Source organism: Eumetopias jubatus, unplaced genomic scaffold, assembly GCF_037043125.1.
Source record: "Eumetopias jubatus isolate StellerSeaLion01/CBP00866 unplaced genomic scaffold, mEumJub1_p1.0 scaffold_1, whole genome shotgun sequence".
Taxonomy (NCBI): domain Eukaryota; kingdom Metazoa; phylum Chordata; class Mammalia; order Carnivora; family Otariidae; genus Eumetopias; species Eumetopias jubatus.
This window is the reverse complement of record NW_028274807.1, coordinates 215,137,748-215,149,969: the sequence shown is the minus strand read 5'-3', so window position 1 is coordinate 215,149,969 and position 12,222 is coordinate 215,137,748. Positions and strand designations below refer to the sequence as shown.

General features: G+C 57.5%; 1 protein-coding gene across 1 annotated transcript; it reads left to right on the top strand.

Moving 5' to 3' along the window:
* Nucleotides 1-1,300: 1,300 nt before the first annotated feature.
* FEM1A (fem-1 homolog A) lies at nt 1,301-5,009 on the top strand. The gene has a single exon (XM_028126361.2). The coding sequence runs from the start codon at nt 1,411-1,413 to the stop codon at nt 3,403-3,405; it is 1,995 nt and encodes a 664-aa protein (XP_027982162.1). The 5' UTR covers nt 1,301-1,410; the 3' UTR covers nt 3,406-5,009.
* Nucleotides 5,010-12,222: the final 7,213 nt, after the last annotated feature.

The window sequence follows — 12,222 nt, the reverse complement described above, 5'->3', positions numbered from 1 at the left end:
ATTAAATTCAAAGTGTTGTTTTCAACAACTAAAGGCAATGAAGAGTGAAGGAAATTCAGACACGTGCACAGAACAGGATGCAAGAGGGAAGAAATGTCTATAGGTTGGGGCACCTGGGTGGCTCAGTTGGTGGATCATTCAACTTTTAATCTCAAGGTTGTGAGTTTGAGCCCCATGTTAAGTGTACATATTACCTAAAATAAAATCTTACAGGGCGCCTGGGTGGCTCAGTCGGTTAAGCGTCTGCCTTCAGCTCGGGTCATGATCCCAGGGTCTTGGGATGGAGCCCTCCATTGGGCTCCTTGCTCAGCGGGGAGCCTGCTTCTCCCTCTCCCTCTGCCTGCCACTCCCCCTGCTTGTGTGCGCGCGCGCGCTCTCTCTCTCTCTCTCTCTCTATCAAATAGATAAATCTTTTTAAAAATCTTAAAAAAATGTTTGCAGATCAATCACAGTTTTGTTCCTGGCTAGGGGATGTAGTAAAGAAAGGATTTTCACCGTTTTTCTCATTTGCTTGTCTGCATTTCCTGACTTGTTTTTGTTTTTGGGGGGGTTGCTTTGTTTTGTTTTTTCTGTAGAGAATATATAACATTTATGTAACAAGAAACACTGTAGAAACTAAGTTCAGTCAATGGCATAAAAGATAACATAGATTGCTGGGACCTGCCGTGCGGTGACTAAGGGCACAGGTTCTGTCTGGGGCTGGAGGAGCTGGGTTCAAATCCCCATCCCATCACTTGTCAACCCAGGGCCACCTGTACTCCCTGCGCCCTTAACATCCCGGCGCCCTCAGCTTTCCCGCCTCTCCCGAGCGCCCCCTGCCGGCCAGCGGCTCGGCCACGCCAAACCCAGATCAGACAGGGCCTTTCGGCCGGCTTAGCCCTCGTTCTCGCTCCTGATTGGCTCCGGGTTGCTCGCGATGCCTTTCGGGGAATGGAGTCTCTCGGCCTGCGCCTGCGCTTCCGGTGGGCTGGAGCCCTGAGGGAGCCACAGGAAGTACGTAGCCAAACTTGCCCGGGTCCCAGAAGTCATCGTGATAGCATTGTGCGACGGGAATTGTAGTCCACGCGTTGACAGTTTCGGCCTTAATCCTCTTGGTCGGAACGACAATCCCCACCGTGCACCGTGCTCCCAGTTCGCCTCGGCTTGTGCGCATCCTTCTACGAGTGGTAGTCTTGGCCGTCTCCGTTCCTCTTCTGTCCTGCGGAGGAGGCCGGCCCCCAGGACTACATTTCCCTGCACACCCGCCATCACCCGCGGCGCCCGGCCGCGGCAGCCATTTTGTTCCGCCGGAGAAGCCCCTAAGATGGCGGCGGGGGAGACGGTGAAGGTTGCCGCTTGCTCCTCCGGGCGCTAGCCCGCGCTCTCCGCGTCCCCCGGCGGCCGGCCCATGGCCTGGCGGAAGCCCGGACCATGGACCTCCGCACCGCCGTGTACAACGCCGCCCGCGACGGCAAGCTGCAGCTGCTTCAGAAGCTGCTCAGCGGCCGGAGCCGGGAGGAGCTGGACGAGCTGACGGGCGAGGTGGCCGGGGGGGGAACACCGCTGCTCATCGCCGCTCGCTACGGCCACTTGGACGTGGTCGAGTACCTGGTGGACCGGTGCGGCGCGAGCGTGGAGGCGGGCGGCTCGGTGCACTTCGATGGCGAGACCATCGAGGGCGCGCCGCCGCTGTGGGCCGCCTCGGCCGCCGGCCACCTGGACGTGGTGCGCAGCCTGCTGCGCCGCGGGGCCTCGGTGAACCGCACCACGCGCACCAACTCGACGCCCCTGCGCGCCGCCTGCTTTGACGGGCACCTGGAGGTGGTGCGCTACCTGGTGGGCGAGCACCAGGCCGACCTGGAGGTGGCCAACCGGCACGGGCACACGTGCCTCATGATCTCCTGTTACAAGGGCCACCGCGAGATCGCCCGCTACCTGCTGGAGCAGGGCGCCCAGGTGAACCGGCGCAGCGCCAAGGGCAACACGGCCCTGCACGACTGCGCCGAGTCCGGCAGCCTGGAGATCCTGCAGCTGCTGCTGGGGTGCAATGCTCGCATGGAGCGCGACGGCTACGGCATGACCCCTCTGCTGGCGGCCAGCGTCACGGGCCACACCAACATCGTGGAGTACCTCATCCAGGAGCAGCCTGCCGGGGAGGAGGTGCGGCGGGGGCTGTCCGGAGAGGGCCCCTCCGCCTCCGGCCGGGGATGCGCGCAGCCGCAGGGGTCCCTCTGCTGTGGCTCCTCCCCAGAGGAGCAGCTTAGCGATTCTTATGAGAGCTGCTGCCCCACCAGCCGGGAGGCTGCCGTGGAAGCTCTGGAGTTGCTGGGAGCCACGTATGTGGATAAGAAGCGGGATCTGCTCGGGGCCCTGAAGCACTGGAGACGGGCTATGGAGCTGCGGCACCAGGGCGGTGCCTATCTGCCCAAGCCAGAGCCCCCACAGCTGGTCCTGGCCTATGACTATTCCAGGGAGGTGAACACCACTGAGGAGCTGGAAGCGCTGATCACTGACCCCGATGAGATGCGCATGCAGGCCCTGTTGATCCGAGAGCGCATCCTGGGCCCTTCTCACCCAGACACTTCCTATTACATCCGCTACCGGGGTGCGGTGTACGCCGACTCGGGCAATTTTGAGCGCTGCATCCGCCTGTGGAAGTACGCCCTGGACATGCAGCAGAGCAACCTGGAGCCCCTGAGCCCCATGACCGCCAGCAGCTTCCTGTCCTTTGCCGAACTCTTCTCTTACGTGCTCCAGGACCGGGCGGCCAAGGGCAGCCTGGGCACACAGATCGGCTTTGCAGACCTCATGGGGGTGCTGTGCAAAGGAGTGCGGGAAGTGGAGCGGGCCCTGCAGCTGCCCAAGGAACCCGGGGACTCGGCCCAGTTCACCAAGGCCCTGGCCATCATCCTCCACCTGCTCTACCTGTTGGAGAAAGTGGAGTGCACGCCGGACCAGGAGCACCTGAAGCACCAGACCGTCTACCGACTGCTGAAGTGCGCCCCCCGAGGCAAGAACGGCTTCACGCCTCTGCACATGGCCGTGGACAAGGACACCACCAACGTCGGCCGCTACCCGGTGGGCCGATTCCCCTCCCTCCAGGTGGTCAAGGTGCTGCTTGACTGTGGGGCCGACCCGGACAGCCGGGACTTTGACAACAACACCCCACTGCACATAGCGGCCCAGAACAACTGCCCCGGGATCATGAACGCCCTCATCGAAGCGGGGGCCCACATGGATGCCACCAATGCCTTCAAGAAGACTGCCTACGAGCTGCTGGATGAAAAGCTGCTGGCCAAGAGCACCATTCAGCCCTTCAACTATGTCACCCTGCAGTGCCTTGCAGCCCGCGCCCTGGACAAGAACAAGATCCCCTACAAGGGCTTCATCCCCGAGGAGCTGGAGGCCTTCATCGAGCTACACTGACGTGGTTCGGAGAGAGGAGAATCCGGGAGGGGCGGAGCCCAGGCGTGCTCTCACCCTCTCTTCGTGAGCCCTTGGGTGGCGTGACATAGAAGGGCTGTCTAGCCTCCGCGGCCCCGTCACCTCTGCGGGGAAGGGAAAGGAACTAGCAGGTTGTTGGTGCTCACAGCCTTCAGGATCGTGTGCTTAAGGAGCTGTTTTTGGCCAGGAGCCCACGGGCCAGCCTTTCATCCGGAGAAGATGCACACCCTTCCTGGCGTTCCATCTGCCTGGGTTCCAGAGGATTTCGCCTCCTTGCCTGGAGGCAGAGGAATTGAAGCTTTTGCCTTCTTTCTCTCTCAGCAACAGGAAGAAGCTGAGAATGGGGTCCGTGCTTCTCTGCCCCTACATTGCCAGAAAAACCCAGCCGCCAAAGGCAGCGTCGGGACCGGGGGTTCCTGAGGTCGAAAGTTGGAGACTTGAGAAGCAAGACCGACTCCATTCTTCCAGCAGCACACTTGCACCCCGCTCCCTGCTGCGCCACCATGACCGTGGCCCGTGAGCCCGTGGGCCGGGCTCTCTGCCCTGGGCAGCCTGCTCCTCGCATTGCTTTCGTTGGTTTGGTGTTCTGTTGATTCATGAGTGGGCAGGTTACACGTGGGGCACAGGAGTCCCGAGGTTTCGCTGCCATATATTTTTTTCTTTTTTAAAGAATGTTTTGTCAGATTTAAGAAGTTAATTTCACACAGGGAGGTTTCCGTCGTGCCTGAGATGGCAAGGCTATCAGGAGTGAGCTTTACGGTGTGGAGAATTTGGTGAGGCAGGTAGAAGTCCCCGGCATTGGGCCCGAAAGTGAGAGTGACTACGTTTTTTTTTTTTTTTTTTTTCTTAAACTTCACTCATTTGCCTTCTACTTGGGCTTCCCGATGTTCTCATTAGCAAGAGAAGCATTTTCTAAATGCTAAGGGAACTGGTGTGGTGTCTCTCCCCCACCCAGTGAGAACTAGTGTGGCTGGCTTGGGTGCGGTTCTCACAATTACCGAGTCCAAAAACGGCAGGCCGCCTCAGCCTCAAAGATCCTGAGTGGTGGGCAGCCCAGCGGCTCTAGCCCCCCCCCCTTTTTTTTTTTAAGCTGCTTGAAAGCCTGGATCCAGGCGTTCCCGAGCAGATTCCGAGTACGCTGCTGAGTCAGCCAGGTAAGACAGTGAATGTCCACAAGTTGCCAACTACAGAATCTTGGTTCCCCATCCCTCAGGGTCTCACGTGCCTGTGCTGGAGAAACTGCTGCCTCGAGATCTCGTGATCTCTCTGGAGCGGCCCTGCACACGCGCCGGCAGCCAGCCGCAGAGCAGGGGACAGTAGAAGGGGACAGAAGCAGCTGCCCCCGCTCAGGAGAGGGGCGTCCTCCCCCACCCCCTGCACCTTTCCCGCAGCCTCGGCGGGCGGCAGCAACATGGCCCCATGCGGGGCCCCTGGGTGTCCCTCCCCTCCGAGGAAACTCAGCCTCGTTTGGATTTGCAGTGTTAGTTAGGACATTATTTATTTACAAGGCCAGGCTTGACCTCCTGTCGAGGCAGGAAACAGTCACTGTCCCTTGAAGGCACGGAATAAAGCAATGAGGCAGTTTACGTTGTGAGTCTCTGCGCTGACGCTCAAGCCCTCCGACGGGGCCATCGGCAGCTGCTGAGCACAGAGGCCCGTGGTGTGGGTCCGTGGAGACCCCAGGCCCCAGGCCACCGTCTCTCACTGGGGGAGTTCCTGGGGGTGTCCTGGAGCTGCCCTGTGTCAGGTTTCCCCAGGGGAGTGGCCTGATCTGCGCAGGGAGTTGGGGGGAAGACAGGAAAGCCAGTGGCCTACTCCAAACCCCTGCTTTGTGGTAGGGTTGCCACAGAAGAGGTGGCGTGGCCCTCCTGAGATGGGGTGGGGCAAGAGGCTGTGGGTGACCTCGGCGGGCTTCCTGGAGCCGTTCCGTCTGGGGAGGAAGTTCTGGTTCTCTCCAGTTAGCCCGGCCCAAGGCCTGCTGTGTCCTCAGGCCGGGGTTGGGCGGGGGGGCGCGGGGGGAACCCCCCGCATGACTGGGGAAGGCCGGGCCTCCAGCAGCGTGTCGGGCAGGGGGCTGCTGCTGGTCTCCTGGCCTCACTGGGGCGTCCGCCCGCTCCTCTGTAGTGTGAACACATCGTTGCCTTGAAGGAGTGGGCATTAAATCGGTAGGTGCCCAAGAGTGGCCTCAGGAGACGCAACACTGGCCAGAGCGTTTGTTGGGCCCTTGCTGTATGCCAGGCTCCGTCCTACGTGCCTCCGTCCGACCTTCACGGCAGCTCGGGGAAGTAGGTGGTGGTCTCCCTGTCTCCCAAGTGGGGGAAGCCGGGTACGGCGTGTCTGAAGACTCGCCACTAAGAATTGTGATTTCAGCCCCAGTCTCCCGAAGGCCATTCAGAGTTCAACTGAGCGGTGATCCCGCTGCGCCAAACAGCAGCAGAGGATCTGGTTCCTGGGGGCGAGGATGTGTCCCCCAGGTGGTGACCCGCAGGATGCAGGGCATCTCTCTGCCAGCTGGGGTCAGAGCTCCCCCACCCCTGGCCCCAACCAGTCACAGTGGGCTGGGAGCACGGTGTGCGCACTGCTCCACCCTGTGTCCCCAAACTTCTGCAGTCTGAGTGAAGGTGGGGTTGTGTGAATCGCAGGGACAGGTGCCACGGCTCCCTAAGGCCACACAACAGGCGTGGTGACAAGTCCCTGGCAGGTGAGCCGACAAGCTGAGCGGGCTGGGAGCCCAGGGTGGAGGTGTTGAATGCATGCAGCCCCGCACCCGTGGGAGCCGCTGCCCGTCCTCCCTGAGCTGGGATCAGTGCCTCCCGTTCTGCCCACTTGGCTGGCTGCTCAGTGTGTCCCTGTCTCCGACCTCCCAGAGCCCTGTGTGGTGTTGGTCATGGCTGGGTCCTGGGAGCCCATGTGCCGAGGGAGTGGATGGGTGGGTGAATTCATGGGCGAGTGTCTTCCACCTTGGGGAGTCCAGGGCCTCCAGCTTGGGCCCCGCATGCCTGGGGCCCGCCACCCCCACAGGATTCCATTACTGTCATCTGAGCGGTGTTTACAGGGAGGGGAGCAGAGTGTCCTGGCCCAGGGTTAAAGATAGCATGGCTCTAAATCACGTCACAGGCTGGAAAGGGGAGGTGACCAGTCCCCGGGAGCACGAGCACTCGGGGCCGGCACAGCAGGGCGCTGACTCTGTCCCTGGAGCGAGTGGGTGTGGATTCCTGCAGGAGGCTCGGCAGGGACTGGACAAGGAGGCCGTTCCACTGAGCAGTTGCCGTGGGCGTTAGGCAACACCCAGCCCCAATCCGGGCGCCACCACCACCACCCCTGCGGAGGGAGGCAGTGGTCCCTCCCGGCCCCCCGGCCCCTGTGCCTCCTGTAGGTTGCAGGAGAGACGTTGAACCTGCCTTGGATGGGACGTCTGAGACTCCCCAGTGCAACCTCTCCCCCTGCCCAATGCCTTAGTGTCCTCTACCAGAAGCTCATCAGTGATTATGACCCGATGTCCCCTCCTCCATGAAGCCTTCCCTATCATTGAAAGCATCTCAGCCATTCACGTCCCCCCTTCGGTATTTCCTTCTCAGCCAGCACGTAACTTTGGCTCCTGAGATGATCCCGATTCTTTTCTTCATTTGCTTGCTTATTTGTTCCTTGTGTCCCCTTCCCTAGAATGTCACCTACACCAGCTCGTTCCCTGTTGTGTCCCTGCCTAGAAGAGGGTCTGGCACATGGTGGTTTGCTGAATGAATAATGAATAAATGAATTCACAAGGAGGCCCGTGTGGCCCTATGGAGTGAGGGAGGAAGGAGCTGGGGGAGCTAGGGGAGCTCAGGCAGGCGGCGCAGGGTGAGCGGTCTGCGCTTCACCCTCAGGGCAAGGAGAGATGTGCCTGGTTTGAAGCTTGGAGGTCACCAGCTGCAGCTGCAGAAACAGGCTGGAGGGGGGCTGCCCCGGGGTCTAAGTGTTACCTCAAGAAGCTGGAAGTATGAGTGCGAATTAAACCCCGAGTATGTGGAAGCCAGGAAGGAAAACAGAGTGGAAATCAGGGAAACAGAAATGCCCAAACAAGGGATGCCCGGCGGGCTTGGTCAGAGGAGTGAGCGCCTGTTGTTCTCAGGTCGTGCGTTTGAGCCCCACGTCGGGCATAGAAATTCCTTAAATAAAACTTAAAAAAATTAAAAATTAAAAAAGATGCACAAACGATAGAGAAAAATCAATGAACCCAAAAGCTGGTTCTTCTAAAAGTTAAATGAAATTGACACAGTGAGCACCAAGTAATGCCTAGAAGTAAGTGTCGAATCACCAGATTGTACACCAGAAACGAATCATCACTGTATTAACACTGGAATTAAAAACATTAATAACAAAATATTTTATCAGGAACAAAAGTTAAATGCAATTAAATGAAACACGTGTGGCAGGGGTGGTTCTGGCTTCAGCCCTCGGGCCACAAACCCACCATCAAAGCTCTGATGGGGTCCAGTTTTCCTCATTCAGAGAATGAGCATGCTCACTGGGCCATGTGGGGTGGTGGTCAGGACAGCAGCCACGTGGCCTCGGGAATGTCACCGCCCCTCCCTGTGCCTCAGTGTCCTCATCTGTAATTTGGGGTGAACAGCAGCAGCTACCTGCAATGTGGCAGGAAGGACTGAGGCTGTCAGTGAAAATGTCCTGGGGCACAGGAGACGCACAAAGCCTCCTGGTCACAGGGCGTCCGCCGTCTGCACGCCCACTTACACGTCTGCTATGGATGAGCTTCGAAAGCTTCACATTACTTGTGTATTTATTCGAATATGTCTTAGGGAGCAAAGCTTAGCTAGGCTCCCCCACCGCACCCCCTGACAACATGTGAGTTTACAGGTGTTCATACTGCAAATGACCCACGTTTCAAAATAAAGATGAGTTTGTTACAAGTTTTTACTGAGAGAAAATTCACCATTCTTAAAGTGTGCAATTCCATGCCTTTTAGTATAGTCTCAAGGTTGTGCAACCATCACCACGATCTAATTCCAGGAGAAAAAAAAGTTGGGGGGGGGAGTCAATTTTAAAGCCTGTTTAAAGAAAACTTACATGACTCGAAAATAGGAAGTAGGGCGCCTGGGTGGCTCAGTCGTTAAGCGCCTGGCTTCGGCTCAGGTCATGATCCCAGGGTCCTGGAATCGAGCCCCGCATCGGCGGGAAGCCTGCTTCTCCCTCTCCCACGCCCCCTGCTTGTGTTCCCTCTCTCGCTGTCTCTCTCTCTCTCTTGAAAAATAAAATCTTAAAAAAAAAAAATTTTTTTTTTAAAGAAAGGCAGTAAAGAAGAGGGCAGAAGGCCAGCAAAGCTCCTGAGGACAGGAGACAGGTGAGCAAGGCTGGGGAACGGGCGGGGCGGTGTCCGAGTTCATCATGGCCCCGCGTGACGGCAAGGCTCCGAGAGCCAGCGAGGGGTGGGCGGGCACGCGGCGCCACCCCAGCCTGCCCGCCGCCGGTGCCCAGGTGCCTGAAGAGAAGGGGGTTGGCGTTCACAGGGTGGGGACTGGCACAGAGCCCGATAGAGGGTCTGAGGAACCCCAGGGGAGCATCAGGGAAGACAGGAGGTTGGTCCAGGCCCCCCTGAGAGGTCAGGAAGCTCCTTTTCTTGGGAAGAGAACAATTTTTTAAACTTCCCTTGGACATTGGAAACCCCGGAGCGCCCCAGGGCTATAAAAAGGCTGTATCCCCTGACCAGGCTAAAAATAAAAGATCCCCGCCCAGAAGCACTCGGGGTGGGAGGGGGCACCGTGTGGGCCCGGTTGGGATGGAACTTGCGGTGTAAGTTAAAGCAGGTGTCCACCCTCTCTGGGCTGTGGTCCCCAACAACATTAGACTGGACAATTTCCAAAGCCCCAGTTAATGGGGATATTTATGCGGCGGCTGTTGTTATTTGCAGAGGCTCTAAGCGGAGAAAGGGGGCTGCTGGTATGATCTGGAACTTGGCACTCTCTGCGGGTTCTCTGCTCCTCCAGCCTCTCTCCAGCCCCAGGCAGGGGAGAAGCTCGAATCGCTGTCCCATGGCGACCCCTGGTGGCGCAGAATACTCACTGCAGCACCTTCTGGGTCTCCACAAATAAAGGCTGCATCCTGTTCTGGGGGAAGGTGGAGGGGGCACACTCATGACACAGGTGCTCAGATCGACCACACTGGCTCCTCCCCAGCCTTCAGGGGCGCCAAGCTACCTCCCACCATGGGGCCTTTGCATGAGCTGTACCTTCCACCTGCAGGAGCCTTTCCTTCTTGGAATGCCTCCTCCAGGAAGCCTCCCATGACTGCCCCCAGCCCCAGGGCCCCCACAGTGGCCTCTGCATCCCCCCATCACACCCAGGACCACCCCGGCTGCAACCACCTGGTGGTGTGTCTGTCTCCCCCACAGAGCTATGAGCCCCATGAGGTCTGCTTTAGTCAACACTGTCCACCAAATCTGAAACCCTCCCTGGCATACACTAGGTGCTCAATACATACTGTTCAGTGAACGGATGACAAAACGAATGGACAGGATATTCACCAGCAGGCAGGAGGGAAACAGAACAAAGAGGTTATTTTATTTTATTTTTTTTAAGATTTTATTTATTTATATGAGAGAGCACGAGAGGGAAGAGGGTCAGAGGGAGAAGCAGACTCCCCACTGAGCAGGGAGCCCGATGCAGGACTCGATCCCGGGACTCCAGGATCATGACCTGAGCCGAAGGCAGTCGCCTAACCAACTGAGCCACCCAGGCGCCCCCAAAGAGGTTATTTTAAAGATAAAAAGATGCGCCCATTAATTCAAAGTCATTTATTAAGCACCTGCTGTGTGCCAGGTACTGGGGTCCAGCAGTGAAATCAACAGATAAAATTCCCATCCTCTTGGGAAGGCAGATGATAAACAATGTGCTCAGTGAATAAGTGACTTACTATTTTTGTCTAAAAGTGCTAAGCATCAGGGAGCAATAGAACGGGGTGGGGAGGTGGATGAGGTTGTAAATGATTTTAAGTGGGGTAATCAGAGAAGTCTCCATTGAGAGGATGACATTTGAGCAAAAATCTGCAGGAGGTGAGGAGGGGGCTATGTCGGCATCTGGAGGAAGGGCATTCCAAGGAGAGGGAACAGCTGTGTAAATGTCCTGGGGCAGAACCACATCTGTGTGTTGAAGCCCATGTGGCTCGTACAGACTAGATGGGGGGAAGAGGGAGAGGAGAGGAGGGCAGGTCGCGCGGGGCCTTGGGGGCCGCGGGGAGGACCCGGGCTTTTACCCCCAAGGCGGTGGAGCCCTGGAGGACTGCGGGCAGAGGAGGTGCTCGCGCGCGCCCTCTGGTGGGCCACCCAGATTGTGCCGGAGAGGCAGAAGATTTACAAGATTCAAAGTCCCTCAAGTTCTGCCCAGGCTCGGTGGCAGCGACGCATGCACTGGGTGACACTGGGCAATGCATTACCGTCTCTGGGCCCAGAGAGCGGGAGGACATTTGTAGAAGATCTAATCATCTCAGAAAGACATCATTCCTAACAGGGACGCAGTTATTAACCTTTGAAAACAAATCATCTGTTATTGATTCATGTTTCCGAGTTCTTAAAGAAGGGGAAATTTTCAAAAAAATTCCCCCCTATTTTTCCTTAAGGCTGTTTGTCCCTAGCGGGGATAGGGGGTTTCCCAGGAAACACCCCAGGCCTGGTGGCCACTGGGGGCGCACTGGCCTTGGAGCGGTGGCGGCCACCAGGGGGCGCCAGGGCAACAGGACGTGTGGCTGAGCCCCCAGCTCTGGCAAAGCGCAGCTCTGTCTGGAGCTGTCCTAGCTCACACTCTCGCCTCCGGGCCTTCGCCAGTGCTCTGTGCACCTCCAGGAGCTCTCTTCCCAGCCCATGGCTCATTCCACCATACGCCTCAAGTCTCAGCTTACTTCCTCCTTCCAGAAGCTTCTCTGAATCCCCGCCGGCGGGTCAGGAGTCCCCTTTGGGCCTCCACAGACCCCTACACTTCTCCATCACAGGCCTGATTCCCCTGGTCACTGTCTCTGTCTCTGGCAGCTGACCGTGAGCTCTGAGAGAACAGGACGGTGTTGTCTCAGGTCACCTTGGGGGTATGGTGACCAGTCGCCACTGTGCCCCCAGGTGCCTGCACCCAGTAGGAGCTCAATAAATGTTGGTTGGATAAGTAGATGGATGAATCACATCCTCTCCACCCACTGCCCAGGGAACTCCATAGGGGTCAGGGATAGTGCCCCAGACGGACCTGCACACAGCAGGTGCTCCACATATTGTTCCTCAAAAGGATTCACTTACTGAGCAACTACCGTGTGCTGCGCACTGAAGACACTGCAGTGACCCAGACAGATCCAGGAGCCAGGAAAGGAACAAGACTATTTCACAGAATAAAAAACAAAAACAAAAACAAAAAACAATGGACGTAATGAAGGAGCAGTCTCACGATCTCCGTATGAGCCAGAACCCAGTAGAGACACCTGGCTCCTTCTTCAGCCCCCAAAGGCTACTGTGTGCTGTGTGACCTTGGATAAGTGACTTCCCCTCTCTGGGCCTTAGTGTCTTCATCTGTAAACTGGGGACAAGGGTAGTCTCCAGCTCCTGGGCTGCTGGGAGGATGAAACAAGCTCAGCCAGCATGTAAAAGCCTCCGCCCAGGGCTTTCAAAATGCTTGTCCTTTAAGTATGCTGGAGTGACACGGGGACGTGCCAAGTATTGGAGCTCCAGACCTGAAGTCACTAGGACCGAGTACGGATGGGAAAGATGAGGTCCAGGAAAGGGCTGTGACTTGTTCCAAGTCTCACAATGTCTCAGGGATGAAACAAAGACTC